The 25,152-nt window shown below is 42.2% G+C and overlaps 1 protein-coding gene across 5 annotated transcripts in view; it reads right to left on the reverse strand.

Annotated features, from left to right (window-relative positions):
- LDLRAD3 (low density lipoprotein receptor class A domain containing 3) overlaps positions 1-25,152 on the reverse strand; it is a 230,386-nt gene that overhangs the window by 127,299 nt on the left and 77,935 nt on the right. For all 5 annotated transcript variants that reach the window (XM_054971891.1, XM_054971890.1, XM_054971889.1 and 2 more), the window contains exon 3: positions 1,871-1,996. In XM_054971891.1, the coding sequence (XP_054827866.1) occupies positions 1,871-1,996 (126 nt within the window). The remainder of the gene's footprint in view (positions 1-1,870; positions 1,997-25,152) is intronic.

Genomic DNA, 25,152 nt, shown 5'->3' on the forward strand with positions numbered 1-25,152 from the left:
AAAGCGCTCACTCTGCACTTTCCAGATGCATGGAAATGCAAGTGATAGACCAAAGCAGGGAGTAAAAATCCTTTGCAAAAGAAAATGTCAAACAGGAGAGAGGCTGAAGCTAGTTCTCACATGTTGCAGTGAGGTAGCAAAAGATGTAAAATTTCAAGCAATGTTGAGGTGTGTGAGAGACACCCAAGCAACTGTCTTCATTTTGTTCAGGGGAAAAAAGATTGGGATATTTGTGGAAAACTGAAATATTTGATTATGGGCATGAAGCAGAGGTCACTGGGGGTGTGTGGAGGGGTAGTTGTGAATTTCCTGCACTTTAGAGATCCCTTCGAACCCTGAAGAAGACCCTGGAGATCCCTTCCAACCCTATAAATCTATGATTCTATGTATCTGGTATACAATTGTACTGTTTGGTATACTTACGAAATCTCAAAAGTATAAATGTGTTAGTTCCATTACAACAAAAATTACAAATATGCACAGTCTGTGATGGAGCTGCAAGGTTTGGTATACAGCAGAAACCCATTGCTGGATCCTAAACTTTTCTGCTGGTACCTCTCTTCATTACTGTAGACCTCTGCTGCAGACTGTATTTCTCGAATACTAGGCACTTTCACATTTGTCTTGCGTGAGCAGAAGTGCCTAACACCAAAGGAATGTGCTCTGCAGTGGATTACTTTCACAACAGAGACATCCAAATATATTTTTTAAAGAAATACAGAAGAAAACCCATTTTACATCATATAGAAACCTCACTATCATTTCATTGCTTTATTTTCCATTTTATCTACTGAAGAAACCTGTTTTTTTTTTAAAAAAAAAAGAAATCAGAAAATAAACATTCCTGGAGTTTTCAGAAAAGTAGCAATACATTTTGGATATTCTGTTTAATTTTATAACTACACTGAACTTTCCCATGGTATATCTTCATACACAGGATGAAATCCTATACACACTTAACCTGGGAGAAATCCCCACTTAGCTCAGTGAAACTTATACAGGAAAAGGCTTCAAGGCACTGTTGAGAAAATTAGCTTTCCTGAATCCACGTTTATTTATTTAATATATATTGCACTGCATCTCATAAATAATATATTCTTTAAATTCCTAGCCTATATCAAAGTATATTTTTGTTATCCATTTCTGAAAGAATCACATAACCGTAAACAGTCTTGCCAAAAAATTTTTAGTCTTGCTTATTCAAGCATAACCTAAAAGCCACAAATAAATGTAACAGACTTTAAATAGACTTTTCCCACTCTAATTGAGTCCTCTTAACCAAGTTTCTACATGATAAAGGGCAAGAGAAACTTAATAGTTTATTGAGATATGGTGTACATCAATAAAAGATGTACAGGTGTTTTCAAAGAGTTGTCAACATACAAGTAGCTAAGAAAAATCTTAACATAAATCTTTACTCTTTTGTTATCTTACAACGTGGGTGTGTTTACCCTCCTTCTGACCTTTAAAGGTCATTGAGAAACAACATTATAGTTTCTTCTGGCAAATATAGATTTATGGACCAACTGGGAGTTTTTTCGATTCCTGCTAATAACTGTCATTATAAACTTTCCTTACGTTTGTAATGTTCCTCTACTTTGGTCACAGCTCTAGAAGATCTATTAAGCTACCTTTAAAAAGTAGCTGTAGCCCAAGATGAGAAAGATGATACTTCCTCCACGACACAGAGAAGGAAAGTCAGCTGAAAAAAATCCAAGTTTGCAGGCAGCAGATTTCAACTTAACATAAAACACTTTCTTCTCACTGGAACTAGTTTACCTGAACTTGGGTAATCAGAATTTTGCTAGTGACAAGCTGTGTTTTTTTTAAAAAAAGAGGAAGCACTCCTCTAAGGAAGACCAATACTTACTGCAGTTTTCTTCATCGCTACCATCAGGACAGTCTTCAAACCCATTGCATCGAAAGCGACCAATGATGCAGTGAATTCCACTTGCACAGGGAAAGAAGGTGGAGCCACATTTAGATTTGGCTTTTGCTGCAGTAGGAAAAGAAAATAAAACAGCTAGAATTAGGGAGATATTTCCATCATGAAAGACGTAACTAAAGGAGGTATAAAGCTCTCAAACGCTTCCACTGCTCTATTAAACAGCGAGATAGTAAAGCACATGCACGAATTCACTTCTACCTGTTTGTTTGACACATAGTTTTAAAACAAAGCCAGGCTGAAGGCTGGAAACTGCAACTTCTGGTGCACTGGCCATTTCAAATTTATGTTGTGTTCTAGTTCACCTTTTAACCCAAACTATTCCCAAGAAACAATGTTTGAATTGGTTCTGAGCTTTTACTACAAAAAAGAAAGCAAGGAGATGAGTAATTGATAAAGGTTCTCACCCTTTCACCCTCCCTGTCAACTGTAAACTGGAAGACTCAGTTAGGTGTTGCATTAGAAAGTTCATAACTAGGATTAGAAAAAATAGCAAGAATAAAGCAAAGAAGAACACCTGAAACCCGTCTATTACAGACCAATCAGAACAACATTGTTAGTATACATTGATCTTTGAACAATGTATACTAATGAAACATCACTAACAAAATACACGCCTTCCCAGAATTTACTCTTTAAAAGACAAAACATTGATAGTTAATCACTTTATTATTCCATAGCCTTACAGCTATGTAATAATAATTCCAAAGAACTGCAGCAGTTATTGCAGTGGCAGTCAGGATATTGTCAGGTCTCGGGGTCAAGCAAGTACTATCTAAAGGCACTCTTTTCCCTGACATTGAGAGAGAGAGACAGGCAGCACACAGCAGACATGTGGGCACAAAAAGAGCAAACATGGATCACAAGGACTACAACTGGATTCCCTAGAGCAGCTGCTTCTAGGCCTGAAGGCCTTTTAGTCCATCAGTGCTGAGATGTCTCCTCAAAGGGAGACATCAAAGGGAATTAACCTTTTGAGCTATACCTTCAACAACACCTGTGAAGAAATGCTGATAAAAAGATTAGCTGAACTTCATAGGCTGAGTGGTTGAGAGCGTTCAGTGTTTTTAGCCTATGTGGAAAACCTCTTCCATCAGGACCAAGATGTGATTTGTTCATTATTGTTTTACTGTATATTCTGCTATTTTTGTGGACCACTGGGGATCCCTTTGGCAAGATAAGTGGCATGTTAAAAAAAGGCAATCAAATTGTCAGTAGTTATTAGAATGTGTTTCAAATTATGCTATCTTAGCTAATGGGGTTGGAGTATATGTCTATCAGTGAGTACAGTCATGCTGTCTCTGAATACTGGTTAGTCCTAGGAAAGTTAACTGTTTCAGAACTGAGAGTTGCTCTAAGTCACCTTATGCACTAAAAGAGCAGGAAAGAAATATTTTAAATACATATATATATTTCCCCTATCAAAATCTACTGTGCACAGCCTCTAGCTTCTCTGGCAGCTTTTTTCCTAGAGTCACAGGCAGACATTAATTTAGAATTGCATTCCTGTTGCATGCTAGAAATGTAGTTTGTAATTGATTAAAGGAATCAGAATTGGGTAAGCAAACATATGACATTACAATCTCATTTGTACATAGGTCAGCCATTACTGACAACAAAAGAAATATTTATTCCACAGCGTCTTCCATGGATCAGTCAGAAAGGAACCCATTTCTCTAAGGCAGATCTCATATTCTAAAAACTCTAGAATGCGACAAAGTAATATTCTCAGTGCATTTGCCTCATACAGTAGTTCATGCAACACAACTTCACATCAGAAAGTGCTGTCAAGTCATAGCTGACATATGGCGACTCCTGCTGGGGTTTTCAAGGCAAAAAACTAAAAGAGGTGGTTTGCCATTACCTGCTTCTATAACCTTGGTCTTCAATAGGGGTCTCCCATCCAATTACTAACATGGCAAGCCCTGCTTAGCTTTCAAAATTTGAAGGGATTGGGCTCGCCTAGGCTATCCAGGTCAGGGCTCACATCAGAAGACCAGTTCACATATGCAGTGCCATCCTAAGCACAGTTTCACCCTTCTGAAGTCAATGGTTCAGAAGGGAGTAACTTTGCTTAGGACAGTACTGTAAGTGACTGAAAAGATATGTAAAGTATTTCCATTTATCAGTATTCTGTTTGATATGAAAAAACAGGGTTGCATTTACCTGTAACTGTTGTTCATCTAGGTCTTCCGTGCTGGCACACATGGGACTGGGCGTGCGCAGGCCTGCCTATTTCAGAGATTTTCTAGCTTAAAACCATTAGGGGGCACCCTCGCCTCCAAGCATACATATGCGGCTGCTTTCCCACCTAAAGCAACCCTCTAAGAGGCAGAGCGCCCCTGCTTACCCTCAGTCTTCTTTCACCGCCATACTCTCAGGTAAGACAGAAGAGCATTATTGGGGAAGGAGGGAGGGTATGTGTGCCTGCACGGAAGACCTAGATGAACAACAGTTACAGGTAAATGAAACACTGTTTTTCATTGTCAGTCTTCCTGTGCAGTCCCACATGGGAGATTAACAAGCTTAATTACCTGGGTGGTGGAACTGATGTCTCATTAGAGGAAGTTAGACTGGAGAACTGCTGTGCCCATGGGTGTCTCCTTCCTGTCCAGGATGTTGAGAGCATAATGCTTGATGAAGGTGTCAGCCAATGCCCACATCGCAGCTTTACAGATGTCTTGAACTGGGACACCTCTCATCAATGCTGCAGAAGAAGCCTGAGACCTGGTGGAGTAAGCGTGGACCTCCAATGGACAAGGTAAGTTAGCTGCGTTGCAACACAGTAATATAGCTTGGACCATCCACCTAGTTAAAGTCTGAGGACTATCTTCCCTTTCTTTGGGCCCAAAAAACAAACAAAAAGTTGAGAATCCAACCTGAAAGGTTTAGCATGATCTAAATAAAACAATAATGCCCTCCTAACACCCAGAATATGAAGGCCTTTTCCGCCTTGGTGGACTGATTGCGGAAGAATACAGGCAACACTATTTCCTGCGACAAGTGGAACTTAGAAACTACTTTTGGCAGGAAGTTAACTTTTGTCTTGAGTACCACCTTTTCTGAGCGTATCTTTAAATAGGGGAATTCACTGCATAAAGCAGCCAATTCCCCGATTCGTCTGGCTGAGGTGACTGCCACTAAGAGGGCCACTTTCACTGATAATAGCCTTAAATGGCACGTAGCTAGGGATTCAAAAGGTTTGGCCATGAGTTTAGTCAGAACCAGGGGCAAAGACCACTGTGGGACTATAGTTGTAACTGGTGAAAATAAATTATTCAAAACTCTCAGAAATAATTTAGAAACATAATGAGAGAAAATTGTTATCTATAGGCGGATATTGCCGCTAGATAAACTTTAACAGAAGAATTGGATAAACCCTTCTCCTTGAGGTGTAATTGAAAGTCTAATATCTCAGGAAGGGAACAATCAAGAGGGTCCAACCTCTTCTCCTGAGTCCAAATTCTGAACTTTTCCAATTTCAGACTGTACAACTGGCGGGTAGATAACCGCCTAGCATTCTGCAGTACATGAGTCACATCATCTGAGAAGGTGTTTATTCAAGCATCAACCATGCTGTCAGTCTGAGTTTGTCTATGCTGTGGTGTAACACCCCTCTCCAGGACAACAGATCTGGCTTCTTTGGTAGGTGGTATATTCAAGTCTGCAACCTCATCAGTCCGTGAAACCAAGGTTGTCTCGGTCAGCGCAGAGCTATTATGATTGCTGACGGGTTTTTTGCCTGGATTTTGCTGACTACTTTGGTTAGTAGAGGGATGGGTGGAAACATGTAGTAAAGATGGGCGGACCATGGAAATTGGAAGGCGTCTCCTAATGATCCGAGGCCTATACCACCTCAGAACAGAAGCAAGCGTTTTTTTGATTTTCCTCTTGAAGCGAATAAATCTATTTCCGGAAGACCCCACCCGATGAAAATGTGCTCTAAATGTAGAATCTTTTAAGGACTATTCGTGGTTGTCTCCCCTCAGTCTGCTTAGGTGGTCCGCTAGGGTATTGTTTACACCTGTTATGTGCACCGCTTGAAGCCACACCACATGATCCACAGCCCAAGTCCAAATCTTTATGGCTTCTCTGTAGAGTCTTTGATGCTGTGCCCTCCTGTTTGTTTAAATAAAACATGGTGGTCGTGTTGTCTGTGAGTATCAAGATGGTCTTGCCTCTTACTGCACCTGCAAATGAAGCTAATATATACAAAACTGCTCTCAGTTCCAACAGATTGATATGAGATTTCTTTTCAGTCATATCCCACAACCCATCTGCGTATGACCCATTACAGTGCACTCCCCAACCAAGGTTGGATGCATCAGTAGTGATGGTGATGTCAGTATTCAGGTGACTGAAGAGAATTCCCTCAAGATTAGCCTCATTCAGCCACCAATCGAAGGATTGCAAGATCCCTCTGGGGATGCTAAATTTCTTATCCTCCGCACCCCTCTGCTTGGGATACCGAATTAAACCAGAGTTTTAGGGGTCGCATATGTAACCTAGCAAGTGCCACCACCGCAGTGGTGGAAGCCAAAAAGCCCAGCAGGGTCTGGATAGCCTTGGCAGATTGGAATCTACAATGTTTAAACTTGTCCGTCAATCCCTTAATGTTTTGTATTCTTTCCACAGATAAGAAATCTTTGTTCTGGACCCTGTCTAGGACAGCCCCTATAAACTGTACTTCTCTAGAAGGTGTCAATTTTGACTTCTTTTGGTTCAAAAAGAGACCAAGGTCTAAATAAGTGGACAGTATGATTGAGACCTGTCTAGCTACATCCTCAGCAGAATGACCAGTGATGAACCAATCATCTAAATAGGGATAGATGCAACAATCTCTGGCTCTAAGGTAGGCTACAACGACTGCAACACATTTATTAAAACTCTAGGTGCAGTCAATAGTCCAAAGGTGAGAATGTAGTACTGGAATATGCACCTATTATAAGTGAATCACAAAATTATTTTATGTTCTGGGGAAATAGAAATATGGAAGTATGCGTCTTTGAGGTCCATGATTGCGGGGCGATTAGTGTGATAACCATCTGCAAAGTGGTCATGCAGAATTTACGTGTCACTACTGACTTGTTCAAATCCCGGAGATCTAGGATGGCCTTTAAACCCTCATCCTTCTTCTCCACCACAAACAGCCTGGAGTAAAATCCCCATTTTTCAGACTGATCTGTTACCTCCTCAATTGCCCCTTTTTCCAAAAGGGCTTCTAGTTCTGCATGCACACCCAAATGAGACACTGAGTCAGTAAAATTAGGAAGTCGTAGGGTAAGTTTAGAACTCAATTTTATATCCAAAACGAACAATGTCAAGAACTCAACTGTCAGAGGTAACTTTAAGCTACTCTGTATAAAAAGACCTTAACCTATCCCAAATTTGGAATCTGGGCCCTGCAATAGTCAGAATTGCTTCTGAGCATGGGGCTGCTCTTTGGAATGCTGCTGTTGAGAGCCTTGCTTATTTCTATGATTCTACTTTCTCCTTGAGAAAGAAGATTGAGGGCTCTGGTAGGAGCATTGAGGCTGATAAGCATACTCTTAATAAGGGTGGAAACGCTGTGAGCAGCTTCTGGAGAAATATTTGTACTGGCTTCTCCCAGTCGATGGCTGTTGTTGTGGGAATACCTCATAAGACTGAGCTGTATGCCTATCCTTTCTTTTTTTGCAATAAGTATTCATCTATCTTTTCTGAAAAGTCTTCCCCTCAAAAGAGAGGTCTTCCACTTTGTTCCTAGTCTCTGTGGGTAAGGCCGTGGCCCGCAGCCATGCACATCTACATAGAACAACGGCAGACAGAAATGCTCTAGATGATGATTATGACTGGCGTTAATCTGCCGTCGAGCCAAATGAACTGCCTCCTCTTGAATCACTTTGAGGTAAACCCGTTGGTCCTCAGGTAACGTTGGGATGAAAGTTGCAGCCTTGTTCCAGAGCAGTAGTTGGTATGCTGCCATCATAGCTGAGTAATTAGCAATCTTGATGTTGAATGTGGCGGAAGTATAGATTTTTCTGCCCATTGAATCCAATCTCTTCCCTTCCTTATCCGAGGGGATAGAATGGGATCCCTGCCTTGTCTTAGTCTGCATTTCCTCGGTCACCAAGGAGGAAGGCAGAGGATGCAGAGATAAATAGGGACAGAATTAATCTCTTGTCTTGTATAGACTTTCGAACTTCTTGTTAGTTGCTGGCGTAGATGCTGGCCTCAGATTCATACTGGTCGTAATTTCAATGAAGCCTTCAATGATGGGGAAGGCAACATTGGTCGCAGACCCCGAATAAATATGCTGTAATATTTTATCCTTGGACCTAGGTTCAGCAGAGGAAATATCCATTTCAAGCGCCTTGGCCCTGTGCAGAAGTAAATCAGTGTAAGCCCGAAAATTATCAGTAGGCAATGCTTGTTCCGATGCTAGGACTGCCTTATCAGGTGAATGCTCTGACGAGGGGGCTAGGACTGGATCAACCTTGGATCTTCACTCCAAAGGCTGCAGACATATAAAATGTGCGTCCCATAGCATCCAAACTTCTACTCTCCTTATCAGAGGAGACCGAGAGAGACCCTTGTTTAGGCTTAGCCTGCATCTCCTCTGTCACTAGGGATGAAGGCAGAGGGTGGACCAAAAGAAAAGGACAGAGGTCATCCTTCACACGGTAAAGGTTCTCAACCTTCCTGTTTGTAGCAGGAGCAGAAGCTGGCTTCAGATTCAGGTCCTTCAGCAACTTGACAAAACCTTCTATCACAGGGAAGGAGATGACAGGGGTAGAACCTGAGTATATGTGCTGCAGGATCTTATCTGTAAACAATGGTTCAGCGGAAGTCACAACAATCTCCAGAGCCTTAGATATGCATTGTAAAAGCTCATTATAGTCTCTAAAGTCATCGGTAGGGGATGCATCCTCCAAGGGGCCAATCTCCCCCTTCGGAGAGTCTGATAGGGGAGAGTCGTTGGATATGTAACATTCCGTACCAGCATCCACATCAGGTTCTGAGGGACGTGGGGTACATTGGGAGCCTGCATAGGAATGGGCCCTTAAAGAAGGAGATCTGGATACCCTTCTGGAGGGGAGATCCGAATGACAGGAGTCTTCTCTATAGTAGGTAGGTGATGCTCCCTCGAATAGCCTCTATAAGAGTAGGGACTCATTCTGTGTCTGGAACACCGCCTGCGCTCCCGAGACGAGCAAGAGGACCAAGAATCCTGGGACAGTGATCTAAGATGCCCCGATGGGGTGGGAGGTTTATCCACCAGAATGACATCCTCCTCATGGCTGCTCCTTGAGTGAGGGGCACTGTGGGGCAATGGGTGAGCCTCTGCCCCTTTATGTTTATTCCCGGTGGGTTCGGAACCAACATCCTCTGAGCGCTCTGGAGGGTTCGGAGCCAAGAGGAAACTTTCTAGGATAGCTTTATCATGTTTTGATGATTGATGCTTCCTCTTGTTTTCCTCTTCCCTAGGTCCGATCGTGTCAGTTCTGGAACCGATGTCGGATCCGAGGATGCCAGAACCGAAGCAGAGTCTCCAAGCTGGTGTGGAGAAGGTCGATCCGAGATGACTGGAGTCAATGGCGTTCCACTTTGGGAAGTCTTGGCACTTGAGGCCCACACAGGAGCGTCATCCCGATGGACTCGAGGGGAAGAGGCGACTGCAGTTGACATTGAGGGTGTTAGACTCCGAGGAGTCTTCGAACCTGATGGCCTTGTACCCGAGATGGTAGGTGTCGGTTCCAAGGTACTTCAGACCGATGTCAGGGTCAAGTGCAGTGGTGGCCTGGGCTCCGAATGCAGAGAAGAGTGGGAGTGTGGCATCTTCAAGTCGGTAGAAGCGGGGCCAGGTTGGGTAGTAGAACTGGGCAAGGCAGAAGATCGTGCCGTAGCCAGTGGGTCAGTCACCTACATTGCGCGTTTCCACAAGGAAGCCTGCAGTCTACCCGCCCACTCAGATCTGGCCTTCAAAGTGAAGGCTCGACAATGCTTACACATCTACATGTTGTGGGTCTCACCCAGAAAGTAAAGGCAGCTCGAATGGCCATCTGACTAAGTCATCTATCACAGGAGACACACTGTTTGAAAAGGGCTGTTTCCGACATAGTTGAAGGATTGCCAATGAGCAGAAGAGCTATGAATCTCTCTCACCAGCAGCAAAAGAGGGTATGTCGGGGCGCCCTGCCTCATATGGACCGTTTTCGGCGGGAAAGATGACCACGCATGCGCGCTGAGAGGCGAGGGCGCGCCCTAGTGTTTTTGGGCTATGGAATTCTCCAAAATCAGCAGGCCTGTGCATGTGCAGTCCCATGTGGGACTGCACAGGAAGACCGTTGATGAACATGTAACTTCTCCTACAAGATGTAGTCCTCTGAAGCTTCAGCTCTTCCTCTTGCCCTCAATCTCTTGTTTCTAAGCACTGGAAGCAAACACAGAAAGCTATAGTGGGCACTGAAATATCTATTCTATGTGCTAGAAATTTAAGTAATAAATATTATTTCATTGCCATGGCAAACAAGTAGGTTTAGTTAATAATAAAGCTACCTCAATCTCACTCTCAAAGATAAAAAAAGGAGGCTTCAACTGGAAGATGTTCAGATGGGATGTTGCTTAAGGTCCCTGCTGGCCCTCAATCCATTACGGTATTATTACAAAGTCTGGCTTCCATTGACTCTTCAACTGACAACACTTTAAGCTGATCTCCAGTGTTGCTAATATGGGGACTACAATATTTTTCTGGAGTTTTCTACATGTTAAAAACCTGTTTAGACTTGGTGAGACATTTGACCAACTGCTGCCATTCAGATTCTCAAACAGAGAGTGCATCTGGTGGTCCCTGGCCCCAGGGAGGCTCAATTGGCCTCAACCAGGGCCAGGGTCTTTTTGGTCCTGGCCCCGACCTGGTGGAACTCTCTGTCTGAGGACACCCAGGCCCGCCAAGATCTTGTCTACTTCAAGTGGGCCAGTAAGATGGAGATATTCCGCCAGGCATATGGTTGAGGCCATCAGGGTTTCCACCAAACAAGCCTCTCTCTCAGTCTCCTCTATGTCTGTAGGGGGTATTGACTATCTACCCCCCATATATGAGCAACCACGCATGGTTAAGCCTCCCTTCCACCTCAATCAGATGTTACATGGTTTTTATACAGTGAGCAGGTGTTTTATTAGAAAGCTGTGTTAATTTATTGTGATTTTATCTTGTATATTTTATCTTCTGTCGTAACCTGCCCTGAGCCTGCTTGCAGGGAGGGTGGGATATAAATATAATTAATAATAAAAATAATAATAATATCTTTTGTTCCAAACTTGGTGCAACATGAAAACTTAACTTGCTCCAAAAACCAGCTAAACTAATCCAATTTAGTCAGCTGTGCATTCAATCCCCCATTTTAAGACTATATTTGAGGCTTTGTGCTTTCGCACCATGCCCTGAAACAATTTCATTTTTCATTCCCTTCTCCTTTTTTGTACTGATCCTCCAGCCTGATGAAAAGTTCTATAGAACTCAAAAGTTTACACACTGTTTTGTGATATTTTGGTCCTAATAAAATATATTACATGATGTTCCCCACTACAATGTGTTAGCTAGCAGTGCCATCCTAAGCACACTTATACCCTTATAAGTCCAGTTATACCCTTATAAGGGCCTGAGGGACTGCCTCTCCTCGTATGTTCATTGGAGAGCACTGAGATCAGCTAATAAAAATCTGCTGGTGGTCCCTGGCCCCAAGGAGGCCCAGCTGGCCTCAACCAGGGCCCCAACCTGATGGAACTCTCTTATTTATTTGTTTGTTTGTTTCAATTTCTGTTCTGCCCTTCCCGCATTGGCAGACTCAGGGAGGATTACATTCACGCACATTAAAATTTCCAGTTAAAACATAATGAATACAATATAAATATTTTAAAATACAAATACAGTGCAGCACTAAAATAATTCAGTTAAATCATTTCCACCATCACTAAAGATAATTAAGCATTTAAAAGTGTCTTTGGAGGTAGATGTTCTGATAGGGAGGGCTCCGTTCTACCCTATTTGGCTGGCAGGGGCCCAACCCAGCATAAACCATACGCCTGGCGGAACAGTTCTGTCTTACAGGCCCGACAGAATGATAACAGATCTTGCCAGGCTCTGGTCTCATTAGACAGAGCGTTCCACCAGGTTGGAGCCAGGTTGGAGCCAGATGGATCTGTTAAACAATAGTGGGGAGAGTACTGCCCCTTGCAGGTAGTGAGAGGACAATTTAGGACACCTAAAGTGGGACAATTTCTCCCCCAGCGCCACCCTCTGTCTTTGACCATGAAGAAAAGAGACAAGCCACTGTAGTGCTGTCCCCTGTATCCTCGGCGAGGCGGTGGGTCGAGAGATCGTAATCGACCATATCGAATGCTCTTGTTTTTTCTGCCTCAGCTCCTCCGTATACCAAGGGACTCGGCGATTACGGGGGCAAAGAGAGTGACAGGGCACGATATCATCGATGGCTTCGGAGAGCCGGTCTTGCCAGTCCTCTACCAGCTCATCCAACGAACCGCCATGGAGCATCAGTTCCCGCAGAGCATTCTGGAAACCAATTGGATCTATAAGTCTCCGCAGGCAAGCATAAATTTGCTCACTGCCCTCGTGGGTGTGTGTGTGGTGATACATCCAAACGAGCCTTCAGGACTGAGTGGTATGACTATGGCACTGAGTCTATCGTATCCAGAACCACATCCAATCTGCCCTGAAGATCAAATCTAGCATGTGGCCTGCTTTAAGTGTAGGGGCCGATACAAACTGGGAAAGTCCTAAGGCTGCGATGGCCAACACCAGGTCCACAGCCTGGACATTGAAGTCTCCCAGCAAAATCAGCCTGCCACCACCTCCAACAGGTGCGACAGGGTATTTGCTGGTGCGCTGGGTGGTCGGTACACCAAGCAGATAGCCAAACTTTCCTTGGCACTCCACACTAGACCCACACAATCAATGCCAGCAATCATAGGGGCAGAGAGTGGCCTGAAGGAGAAAGCCTCTCGAATGAGGATTGCCACCCCTCCCTCCGGTCGAGACTGATGAAGGACCGAGTACCCTGGGGGGGGGGGGTCAGTTCTCCTAGAGCAACCGTTTCACCTTCCCTCACCCAGGTCTCGGTCATGCACAGCAGGACCATATTAGCTGCTGCAAAAATGTCCTGCAGAGTTCTGGTCTTATTATTTATGGACCTGGCATTGCACAACATCAGTGTAAAAGAGGGGGTTTAATTTCCTAGCTCCAACACCTACGTGTTTTAGGATGAGACGTAGGTTAGAAAGGTACCGAGTCTCTCCATATCTCCATGACTTTCTCAATTTAAACCGCCTCCCACTGCTATATCTCCCACAACTCCAGAGAACTGGGATCCCTGGCTCCCTCCCAGCCACCCTCCCTACATCCACTGCCATCGTACAACAGCGTCCCACCAACAACAAGGAGATATTTCAGTAGTACTGGCTCTAAACCAACATTCTCCATATGGTGACAGATAGTATATATTCTCTGCTCCGTATAATGAGCTTCCTGTGGAAGCAGAGGCAGGTTTGATTCCCATAATCCAATCTGTCGGAGGACACCAGGGCCCATCAAGATCTTATCTCTTTTTGGCAGGCCTGTAAGATAGAGATGTTCTACTAGGCATACGGCTGAGGCCAGTTTTAGGTTGCTTTGAAGTTCCTGTACCATCCTCCTGCCGGGGGGGCTATAAAACCATCTACCCCCCATATGCAGAATTCACAGAAATGATACTAGCTGTGCCCCCACCCCCCTTTGTTTATATTGTGGCTGGGGAGAATGGAGGGGGCCACCATCTTGAGACCCTGACTTATACGCACTGTTGTTTTGGTTTTTAACTTATTTAGATGTTTTAATCTTTGTATTAATTATATTACTGCAACCCTCCCTGAGCCCACTTGCGGGAATGGTGGGCTAAATATCAAATTAATAAAATAAATAATAAAATAAAACAACAGGTATCAAAGGATGTAACTCTGCTTAGGATGAAGCTGTAGATTTCTCATGTACTCATACAATAGTAATATAAACAGACAGTGTAATCAGTACCTCTCAGGCATGATACTCTGTCCTCACCCAACCATTATACAATAGTAAAGTACCATTTGAAAGTTCATGGCACACTGGATATTTCCTTGTAATTCAGATACAACAGAGATGACAGGAGACGAAAAGAAAGAGAATTCAGAGCTTCTCACAGCTAGTCTGTGCTGTGTATGGAGAAAGAAAAATGGCTCATGTTCCTCAAATGCAAGGGTGGGGACAAAAAGAGTAAAAAATTCCAATTTGAGAATGGGACAGCAGGTATTTGGGCCATGGAGCAAAACCAGAGCATCAGTGCCTGAATCCTCATTTTATCTCCCTCTCAGGCACTATTATCTAAGGCTGCATTCCCCCCTATAATTCTTTTTCTCCTAAAGACAACAATAACCAAGTCATTTTAAACACAACCAAATGATGCAATGATTTGTTCCATCTGTGGTTTATTTTATGAGAGCTTGTTCAAGTCATCTTCCACCAGGGGGTAAATTTCTCTATAAAAAAGTAGTCTGTTACAACTGAGTAGTGGCTGCTGTATTAGAGAAAATGCAAACACTTGACTGTTGCCTCAGTTACAGTGGGGCATATTACTACAGTTTAGGCCATATGAAAAATTTGCCTTTTCATTTGTTTTATGGGATTTCCAGCTACAATTTTTTTTAAGTACAATAAGGCAGACACATGAGATAAAGTGCATACAGATACAATTACAGATAGGGTAGTCAATTACAGACATTTCCTTTGGCCCTTATTTGATCATGCTTAAATATTCCCACAAACTAAAAATACAAGTATGGCTATTTATTTTTTATTTATTTTATTTTTTCAATTTATATACCGCCCATCCCCAGGGGCTCTGGGCGGTGAACAGTTAAAATCGATAAAAACAAAAACTAAAATCAATATACAAATAATAAAACAAATTAACAAGGTGCAGTGGTGGGGAGAACCTTCCCCACCCCAAAGGTGGGAGGCCGACATGGCACCACCCCCTTCAATTACCAAACGCCTGGCGGAACAGCTCTGTCTTACAGGCCCGGCGGAAGGATAATATGTCCCGCTGGGCCCGGGTTTCCATTGACAGAGCGTTCCACCAGGCTGGGGCCAGGACTGAAAAGGCCCTGTCCCTGGTTGAAGCGAGGCGGGCTTCTTTAGGGCCGGGGACCACAAGTAAATATTTATTCGCTGATCGAAGCGATCTCCAGGGAACGCACAGGGAGAGGCGGTCCCGAAGATATGCCGGTCCCAACCCACTCAGGGCTTTAAAGGTAAGAACCAACACTTTGAACCTGATTCGGAATTCAACTGGAAGCCAGTGCAGCTGGTGCAGGACAGGTGTGATGTGTGACTGGTAAGGTATACCAGTCAGGACCCGTGCCGCCGTATTCTGTACCAGTTGTAGTTTCCGGATCAGGCCCAGGGGTAGCCCAGCATAGAGTGAGTTACAGTAATCTAGCCTGGAAGTGACCGTTGCATGGATCACTGTAGCCAGGTCCTGTGGCGTCAGGTAGGGGGCAAGTTGCCTGATCTGACGAAGATGGAAAAATGCAGACTTGGCAACCACTGTGACCTGGGCCTCCATCGATAGGGAGGCATCCAGGAGCACACCCAGACTCTTTACCACTGGCAAAGTTGCCAGTGGTGTCCCATCCAGGGCAGGGAGCTGGATCCCAACATCTGGCAGCCCCCATCCCAGCTGCAGGACCTCCGTCTTCACTGGGTTCAATTTCAGCCTGCTCTGTTTCAACCATGCTGTCACAGCCTCCAAAGCTCTGGCCAGATTGTCTGGGGCCGTGTCTGGCCGGCCGTCCATCAACAGAAAAAGTTGGGTGTCAACCGCGTATTGATGACAACCCAGCCCAAACCTCCGCACCAACTGGGCGAGGGGGCGCATATAGATGTTAAATAACATTGGAGAGAGTATCGCCCCTTGGGGAACCCCGCACACCAAAGGGTGACGGGGCGATAGATCTCCCCCGAGCGCCACCCTCTGTCCCCGACCCTGGAGAAAGGAGACCAGCCACTGTAAGGCTGTCCCCCTAATCCCCACGTTGGCAAGGCGGCTGGCCAACAAATCATAGTCAACCGTGTCAAATGCTGCTGTGAGATCAAGTAACACAAGCAGCGCTGACCCGCCTCGATCCAGATGCCTGCAAAGGTCGTCTGTGAGGGCAACCAAGGCTGTCTCCGTCCCATGGCCAGGACGGAAGCCAGACTGGAATGGGTCCAGGACTAGAGCATCATTCAGGAATTCCTGCAGTTGTACCGCCACCGCCCACTCAATCACCTTGCCCAGGAACGGGAGGTTCGACACTGGGCGGTAACTGGACGGGCTACACTGAGGCATCACAATAAATCATAGTTTCATTAAACTTCAGTTTATTGTGATGTTCCAATGCAGGCTGCCCCCATCTCTCCTCCACAGTGGATGTCAAACCAGGGTTCTAAATCACATGAAATACCTGTTATGTGAATAGCACTGCCCCCCACAGACTCCTGTATACAGAGTTAGCTTCACAGAGCAGCAAAAAAAACAACAACTGATAACCACTCAGTTTCCCAAGATACACCCTCTCCCCCTGCTACTCCTTTCTGAAAAACCTTCCCTGCTAGTGATAACTCCACTAGGCATTGGGACTATGTGGCTCCAGAAAGGCAGTGCGGAGAAACAAGAATTAATTTAATCATGTTTATTCAATTTGCCAACACACATGATATAAATTGCTATACACAAAAGAAGTACCATCAAATAAATAAAGAGTGTTCCCTTTAAAAATGCTTTTGTAATGGCTTGTTTTTTATTGATAATTTATGATGGATTTTATTTGTAACTTGCCTAGAGAAAATCTCTGGAGAGGTTACATGAAAATTTCCTAAATAAATATTTCCCCTGCTTCCCTCACATCCCAGGTGAATGACTAAATAAATGACCTGGCCACAATCCTCAGCACCCACCACCACTACCATTAATTTTATTTCTGAGAGGAAAGAAAAGTTAGGGAATGTGGTGAAGTAGTAACAGAGAAAAGGTTGTTAAAATTATTAAAATTTATTTTAAAATAAAAAGTACAAACTAAAGTGGCAAAACAGAAATGGAGAAACTGGTTGAGAACAACCCAAAGATCCCTGAGAAAGCTAACTGTCTTAACAGTTTCTGAACCCTTTCCCTGCTAGTATATTGGGGCCAAATCAGTAACAACAATTTTGCTATTAATCAGGCTACTTAAGGAAGTCTGAGACAGCATCAGATTTGGTTTAGAGGCTGAAAAGTAGCAGCAGACTAACTGGGATTTATAAGCAAACTGTGGTCTGTTACCACAACAACCAACAAACTGTGGTCTGTTACTTATGTCCACTAGATTAACTGGAGTTTGTGCAATACACTGCATTTTAAACAAATCATGGTTTATTGTGATGTCTGAATACAGCCTATCTAGGTGGCAGCTTACCTCTTAAAATTGTTTATTATGGTGTCCTATGTTAGCAAGAGAGGCTGTTTAGACATTAGCTGAACAGGCAGGACAAACCTGTCAGAACCTCAAAATTTCTGCAAGTGATCACCTGCTATAACTAAAGACATCTCCAAAAGATCTGATTTTATTTTTTAAAAATACATGCTGTTAATTTCCTTTTATTTTAATTTCATTTTAAAATGTTTTTATAGGCTGAAAATAGAGACCTAGGATAAAATCCAAATAGAATTGTTCAGTGAATCCATTCTCGTTTACAGAAACCTCACACACACCAGTTATAATAATTACCATTTAAAAAAGTCATTCTATTGCTTCACAAGACTAGTTAGGTAATCTGTTTCTATAATAAGCAAAAGTACCTACTCTCTTAATGACTAAAGAATCTCTTTGTTGTTCTATTAAAGTTACTGCTATATAACATTTGAAAAATATTCAATCAATATTTGACCAATCAACTGAAAAGGCCTTGAATAGACAGATATCGAATTCTTAATATTAGACAGGAGAAAAACCTCTGTTTCAAAAACGACTCCAATTAGGATGGGTAAGGGAAATTAAACCAATTTACTAGCTATTAGGCCTACTGATGTGATGGATACCTAGGAATGTGATGCTGAAATATTTTTTTCTGCTGTGCTATCTACTACAGATTTTCTCCAAAACATGTGTTAGGCCAGACATCATGTATTTAATCACTGTTATAAATAAACCAGTAAGCATTAAAGTCATCAGGACCTTTTCACTCAAGACTATTGCCTCAGGATATCCTTGAGTAAGAACCACACAGAACAAGCAGAGGCTGCACCAAGTTCACAGCTCTCAGTTGTATGGACAAATAATTATGATAAATTTGGCTGATTACAACCTTGGTGCCTATTATACTGTAGCAACCACAATGAACAGGTTCTGGACCACACATAAAGAGAACTGCAATGCTTCACTGTCATAATCTAATCTTTAACCATTTATCTGCCCAACTCCCAACAGTTCCACTGCAAAGCATTATTCTGAAGTTGAATCAGCACGAAATGACATGATTTATCTGGTGCCTCAGACAGCCTAGAAGATCAAGCAGCTTTAGAAAGCATCCTGTAATGTGAAACAGCAACACAATTGCTATGGGAAAGAAAGCCCATAAAGTTCTTGCTCATTTAGTCAGATTATCCAAGGAACATCAAATACGTCCTCATAGTGAGGGTAATAGGGAAATAATATTTTAGCCCACTTTCCAAAGCAAGCTACACAAGAAACAGCTGGCTAAAGAAAAAGGAGGGGAGATGAGGGGAGCACTCAGCTTCCTTATTTACTTCTTTTATACCCATCTTGCTTCCTAATACGGACCCAAAGCATCTTATATCCGTCTCTCCTCCTCTGCTTTATTCTCACAACGACATGTTAGGCTGAGAGTGTGTAACTGACCCAAGGTTACTCAGTGAGTTTCCATGGCAGTGTGGGGATTCAGACCTGGGTGTCCTAGATCTGAGTCCAGCACTCAACCCACTACATAAAATTTGGCCCTTAATCACAAAAAATATAAGAACCATCATGTTAGGTTAGGCTGAGAGTGTGTGACTGGCCCATGGTCACTCAGCAACATTCTATGAACCTGAGTTTTAAGTAGCTAGAATATGTTTTGTTCCAATATTTGTTCCAAATGTTGCCAATCCACATAGATGAAGCGTTTTAAAAAGTGGCAGAAAAGGGTAAATCATTTTGTATGGAATGGGAAGAAACCAAGAATAAGATTTAAAATATTACAAGATGAAAAAAGTCAAGGTGGGATGGCAGTACCAAATATCAAACTGTACTGTCAAGCGGCTGCATTAGTTTGGATATCAGATTGGATTATAAATTCAAACAGAAGACGGATGAAGTTCGAGACAATAGATATCATGGAAGGAATTCACAACTACTTATCGATTAAGAAATCATTAAAAACTATTCAAAAGCAAGATGGCACCCATATTTTGAGGGATTTCCTCAGTTTGTAGCCCCCGGTTAGCATCAGCGTTTAAATACAACATGTCTGTTGAATCATCTGCCAGACGTCAAAAAGTTTAAAGAGACATCTACCCCTTAACAGGAAAACCAAAATTTATAACAAAACTCCCTCCATATAATAATCCCTCAGTATAATCAAGGAGTTGAGATACCAATTACAAAATTTAAACATTTTGAACAGTATTCAGGACACAAACTAGATGGTAAAAGGAATATACCATACCTTGATTATACTTGTTTTTGGATTTCTACTCCTTGACTATGCTTATGAAATGGTTCGTTGTAAACTGTAGATACTGGATATAAGAGAATTTGTTATTCGGTACCTTGATATGGAGGGAGTTTTGTTAAAAACTTTGGTTTTCCTGTTAAGGGGTAGATGTCTCTTTAAACTTTTTGACGTCTGGCAGAGGATTCAGCAGACGTGTTGTATTTAAACGCTGATGCTAACCGGGGGCTACAAACTGAGAAAAATGTCTTTTGAAATGGAAGTCTATGAAAGTTTTTGAATGAACTGACCTATGATTAGTCTCGTGGTTGGCAACCGTAAATTGGTAAATATGTAACCGTAGGAGCAGCTGTTTTTTCAAAAGTTTATTTATGAAGGATACATTGTATATTAAGCAATGAATATTTATTGTACTGCATATGTTTTCAGGCAAACTGTGAAGGCTTTTGAAGAAGCGTGGTGCAGCGAAACGGGGTACCAACGTAGCTGGCAAACCCGTTGCCATTCTCCCACCGGGAGTTGTTTCCATTTTAGGACGCTCCCAAGGCGGTTTGATTCCTTACAGCAGGCTTATTGCTGCGGTTTGAAGAATCTGTGCCTGTAAATGAATTATACAGTTCAAGCTTATATAAAAGTCTATATTTTGTGATACATGGTCTGTGTGGCTTGTCCTTTTCGTGTGGATTGTTTGTTGGAGACCGTGCCCCTCATTGGAGATTCATGGATCCAAACTTAAAGAACAACTATCCGAAGAAGTTTGTCAATTAAGAGAGAAAACAATGTTCAAACCACTAATTAGTGGACAGTCAAAACACCTCTTAGGAAAAATATACAAAATTCTACTGCAATATGCCACAGAATTGGAACAAGTCAAAAAATGTATGATAAAGTGAATGCAAAATTTTGGAGAGAATATTTCTATGAGCAATGAGAAAACTTATGGTCTAAAGAAATTAAATTTACAAATCGTCAAATGTTAAGAGAGAATTGGTATAAAATGTTTTTTAGATGGTATGTTACCCTAAGGACATTGCAAAAGCTAACAAAGATGATAGCGGAAGGTGTTGGAACTGTCATTGTAAGGATGCAACATTCTATCATACGTGGTAGACATGTAAGAAGGCAGGAAGATATTGGACAAAAAAACATGAAGAGTTGCAGAAGATATTAAAGTTTCACTTTGAGCTGAACTCTAAAAATATGTTATTAAATATTTTACCTAGTAATATTACAAAAGCACACAACGAACTTTTTAAATATATGGTGACGGCAGTGAGAGTAGTATATGCAGCAAAATGGAAGACAGATGTGCCTGAGTGAATGAACAAATTATATGAAAATGTGTCTATGGACAAATTAACTTCTTATATACATAATCGACCAATCTTAGAATTTCAAAAAAAATGGAGACTTCTTTGACTATGTAGTTGAAAATTGAGAAAAACTAAGACTAGCTATTATGGGAGTAGATCAACTGTAAAATTAACATTTTAAAATTTTGAATATAAAATGCTGAGTGGGGATGGAGAGGACGAATATTTTGTAGTATAATATGCTGTTATATATTCTGTCTCTATTGTCTTTGTGTGTGGTGGTAGTGGAGAGTGCCCTCAAGTCAGAGTTGACTTTTGGTGACCCCTGGTGGGGTTTTCATGGCAAGAAACTAACAGAGGTGGTTTGCCATTGTCTGCCTCTGCAACCCTGGTCTTCACTGGAGATCTCCCATCCAATTACTAACCAAGGCCAACCCTGCTTAGCTTCTGAGATCACCTGGGCTATCCAGATCAAGGCATTGTCTTTGTGTACTGTTCTATATTTTGCTTATGCTGTTTTATGCATTTACTGTCTTTACTATTTACTGTTTTTTTTTCTCAAACAAAATATAAAACTTTAAAAAAACCAAGTAGCTAGCATGTTCTCATGCAGTCAATTAATTAAAAAAAAACTCTCAAGAAGTAGGTGTGATTCCCCCCCCCCCCGACTCATTTATTCCAGTGTCCAATTGTTCTCATTCCACAAGTATTTTAGCAAGTATAACAAAAGAGAGGATAGAAATATTGGAAAACAACAACACAAAATGAATAGGCAATTGGACACTAAGGACCACTAGATGCAACAGGTAATCATGTGCATCTTTCTTCCGATGGAAAATCAGAAGCCATCTCGGAAAGCTGTGTGGTCAAGCAGAAAAACAGCAGGGAGCAGGTCTGCTCAAACCCTTTCCCCTTTCCTGCTTGTAATCAGCCCTTCCCCACTGTTCTACTGAAGAAAGAACAGATCAGGGTGTGCCTACATCTTTTCTTGGTGGGGGCAGCTAAGCAGCTGGATCAGTAATTTTGAGCAGAGAAACAACTTTGAGCAGAGAACAGCATTCAGCAGCTGCGCCCCCTCTTCCTCATATGTATGTATGTATGTATGTATGTATGTATGTATGTATGTATGTATGTATGTATGTATGTATGTTGTATTTATAGTCTGCCTTTCTCATTGAGACTCAAGGTGGATTACATAGGGTGAGATTAGTATAATCAGTATCATCCCTCTGCTGTTCTTCCACTTAAGTACACACCCTTTGGAAGCGGCTTTCGTAGCACTGCAGTGAAGCATCCACATACAAGGCTTACTTCCTTAATGAGACTGGCAGTCTATCAAGGTGCTTTTAGTTTAAATGACACCTACAGAACCACTGTGATCCAGTAGTTAAGAGTGCTGGGTCTAGCAAATGGGAGAAGTGGGTTCAAATTCCCAATGTCATAAAACTTGCTGAGTGTCGACTTCCAGTTTGGGATCCATGAAGGTCTAACGCAGCTCTAAGAGCTGAGCTGTCCGTACCACTGTTTGGAAGGCTGGAGGGGCACAAATTGCCCGCAGCCACCTGTTCTCAGGCGGAGAACAGGCGAGAACGCTTGAGAACCTGAGGGCGCATTGATCTCGGGTGAGGGAGGGGTTCTACACAACGAACTCCCACCCACCCTTGAGGTCCCACCTGAAGAAAGGTTGCCAAGATCTCTGCAGTGGCTCTGGAGTCAAATTCTGGCATAAGACCTACATGCCCAAGCTTCAACAAAACAGCAAAGGGGCTGGATTCGATTAGATAACAGAAGCAGCGACTACAACCCAAGAAAAATGCTAAAGGAGGTAAAGATTGCTCTCTCTCAGTACGGGACAGATTTTAAAAAGAAAGAAGAGGTTAAAGTGGATTTAAGAACTGCAACAGACTAGTTATATAAGGGGGAAGATTCCGGCAAGAAAAAATTTGAAAAAGTAACTTTGCAAGGAGAAGTTAGCGTGGAAATTGGAATATTGTTTACATACCTGTGGCGGGGAAGAGATAGCGGACTTTGAGAAAGCTTAAAAATCGCGAGAACTGCTGTGCAACATAGAGGAACAGGAAGTACGTCAGAACCATAAAGAGACGGGAGAGAAGGGCCCCTTTTCTCAAACGCCGGAAGTAGGGCGACGCCATTTTGAAAGAGGGCAACTGGCAACTTCAACGAAAACGGAAGTAGGCCATCTTTAAAGAAGGTGAGGGCGAGCGCTTCAGCACAAAACCATAGAGAAAAAACGCCCGACATTTTGGACAGTTTAAAATAGCGTCTGACAAAAACAAACTGGAATTGGACTTTTAAAAATAAAATAAAGTATTAAAATAGCGTCACGGAGTTAAGGAAAAGGGCAGACTCATGGGAGCGAAGCAGAGCTAGCCCCACGATGTCGAAGAAAGAGTGGCAAACTACGATGGAAAATTTGGATTAAAAAGTCTCAGAGGGAAATAAAGAGCTTAAGGACATGATGCTAGAGATGGTGAAAGAACTAAAAGACTTTAAAGAGATGCTTAAATTGGAGATGGCAGAACTGACAAAAGGTATGGATAAAATACAAAATGACCTACAAGCTACACAGCAGAGAGTTAACGCAGTAGAGGAAACGGTGGAAACTTTAACAGACGTGCAAAAGACTGAAATGAGAGGAATGAGAGACAGAATGGCCGTTGCAGAATGTAAACAGATGGAAAAGCAACTTAGATTTTGTGCGATCCCTGAAGTAGAGGGAAAATCAGCCCAAAACCAGATTACAGAAATTTTGGCAGAATACCTGGGGAAAGAAGAGGAAGAGATTGCAGCTTTCTTGGACGTGGTGTATAGAATCAATTCTAGATTTGCAGCTCAGAGGAAGTTACCAAGGGATATGATTGTTCAATTTACGACTAGAAACACAAGAGAACTAATTGTGAGCAAACAGTTTCAAGATCCATTAGAAGTCGATGGAAAAGTGGTGAGAATCATGAAAGAGTTGCCCAGATCAGTGTTATTCGAGCGGAAGAAGTATAGAGAACTGGTTCAGATGTTAAAAGGAGCTGAAAATTAGATACAGATGGGAAATACCAGAAGGACTGACATTTGAGTTTGGTGGAGTCAGAAAGAGCATCAGATCTGGCCACGAGATGGAGACTTTTATTAGGGAAAATGAAAAGGACTTACCAAAAACTATAAGAAAGTGATCATGGAGTGTAAAGTTATATCTTGGAATGTTAATGGACTAAATTCACCTTGTAAACGTAAAGCTACTTTCCACTGGCTATCAAAACAAAAATGTAATATAGTTTGTCTGCAAGAGACACATATTAGAAAGCAAGGCGAAAAATATTTGAAATTTGTTAAATTGGGAAAAGAATTTGTTGCCACCTCTAAAAAGAAAAAGAGGGGAGTTGTATTGTACATAAAAGATGAATTGCAGCCCAGACTAGTTTTAAAAGATGCAGAAGCCAGATATTTAGCAGTGGAAATTATTTGGAACTCTAAGAAAATACAGATGATTGGGATCTATGCACCTAACGGTGCAAAAGAAAAAATTTTTAATGACTTAGAGAAACAACTAGACGAATTGACCTATGATCACATAATCTTGGCGGGTGACTTCAATGGAGTTACAAACCTGGAAGAGGATAAGCAGTCTAAAGCTGCTCACAAAAAAAGAGGATTATTACCAAAGGCGTTTTTTCTGCTTAAGGAACAAGAAAGTTTAGAAGATGTGTGGAGGAGACAATACCCTAAAAGTAGACAATATACATTTTACTCTGCAAGACATTCTACACTATCAAGAATAGATATGATCTGGGCCTCTAAAGAACTGACATTATGGACCAGAGAGGCGGAGATAATGCCAAAGACAGGCACAGATCATAATCCAATCATGTGGAGATTTGGGAAAAATAATAAAAGAAAAGGATGGAGAATAAATGAGGACTTGTTACAAATAGAAGAAAATATTGTGTTGTTGCGAAGGGAGACCAAATTTTTCATACAATATAACCTGAACAAAGAAGTGCCGACCAATAAAGTATGGGACACATATAAAGCGGTGATAAGAGGCATACTAATAGACTTGAATGCAAGAACTAGGAGGAAAAAGGAGGAAAAGAGATCTGAAAATATTTGGCGTGGCAATT

The sequence above is a fragment of the Eublepharis macularius genome, chromosome 2, assembly GCF_028583425.1.
Source record: "Eublepharis macularius isolate TG4126 chromosome 2, MPM_Emac_v1.0, whole genome shotgun sequence".
Classification (NCBI taxonomy): domain Eukaryota; kingdom Metazoa; phylum Chordata; class Lepidosauria; order Squamata; family Eublepharidae; genus Eublepharis; species Eublepharis macularius.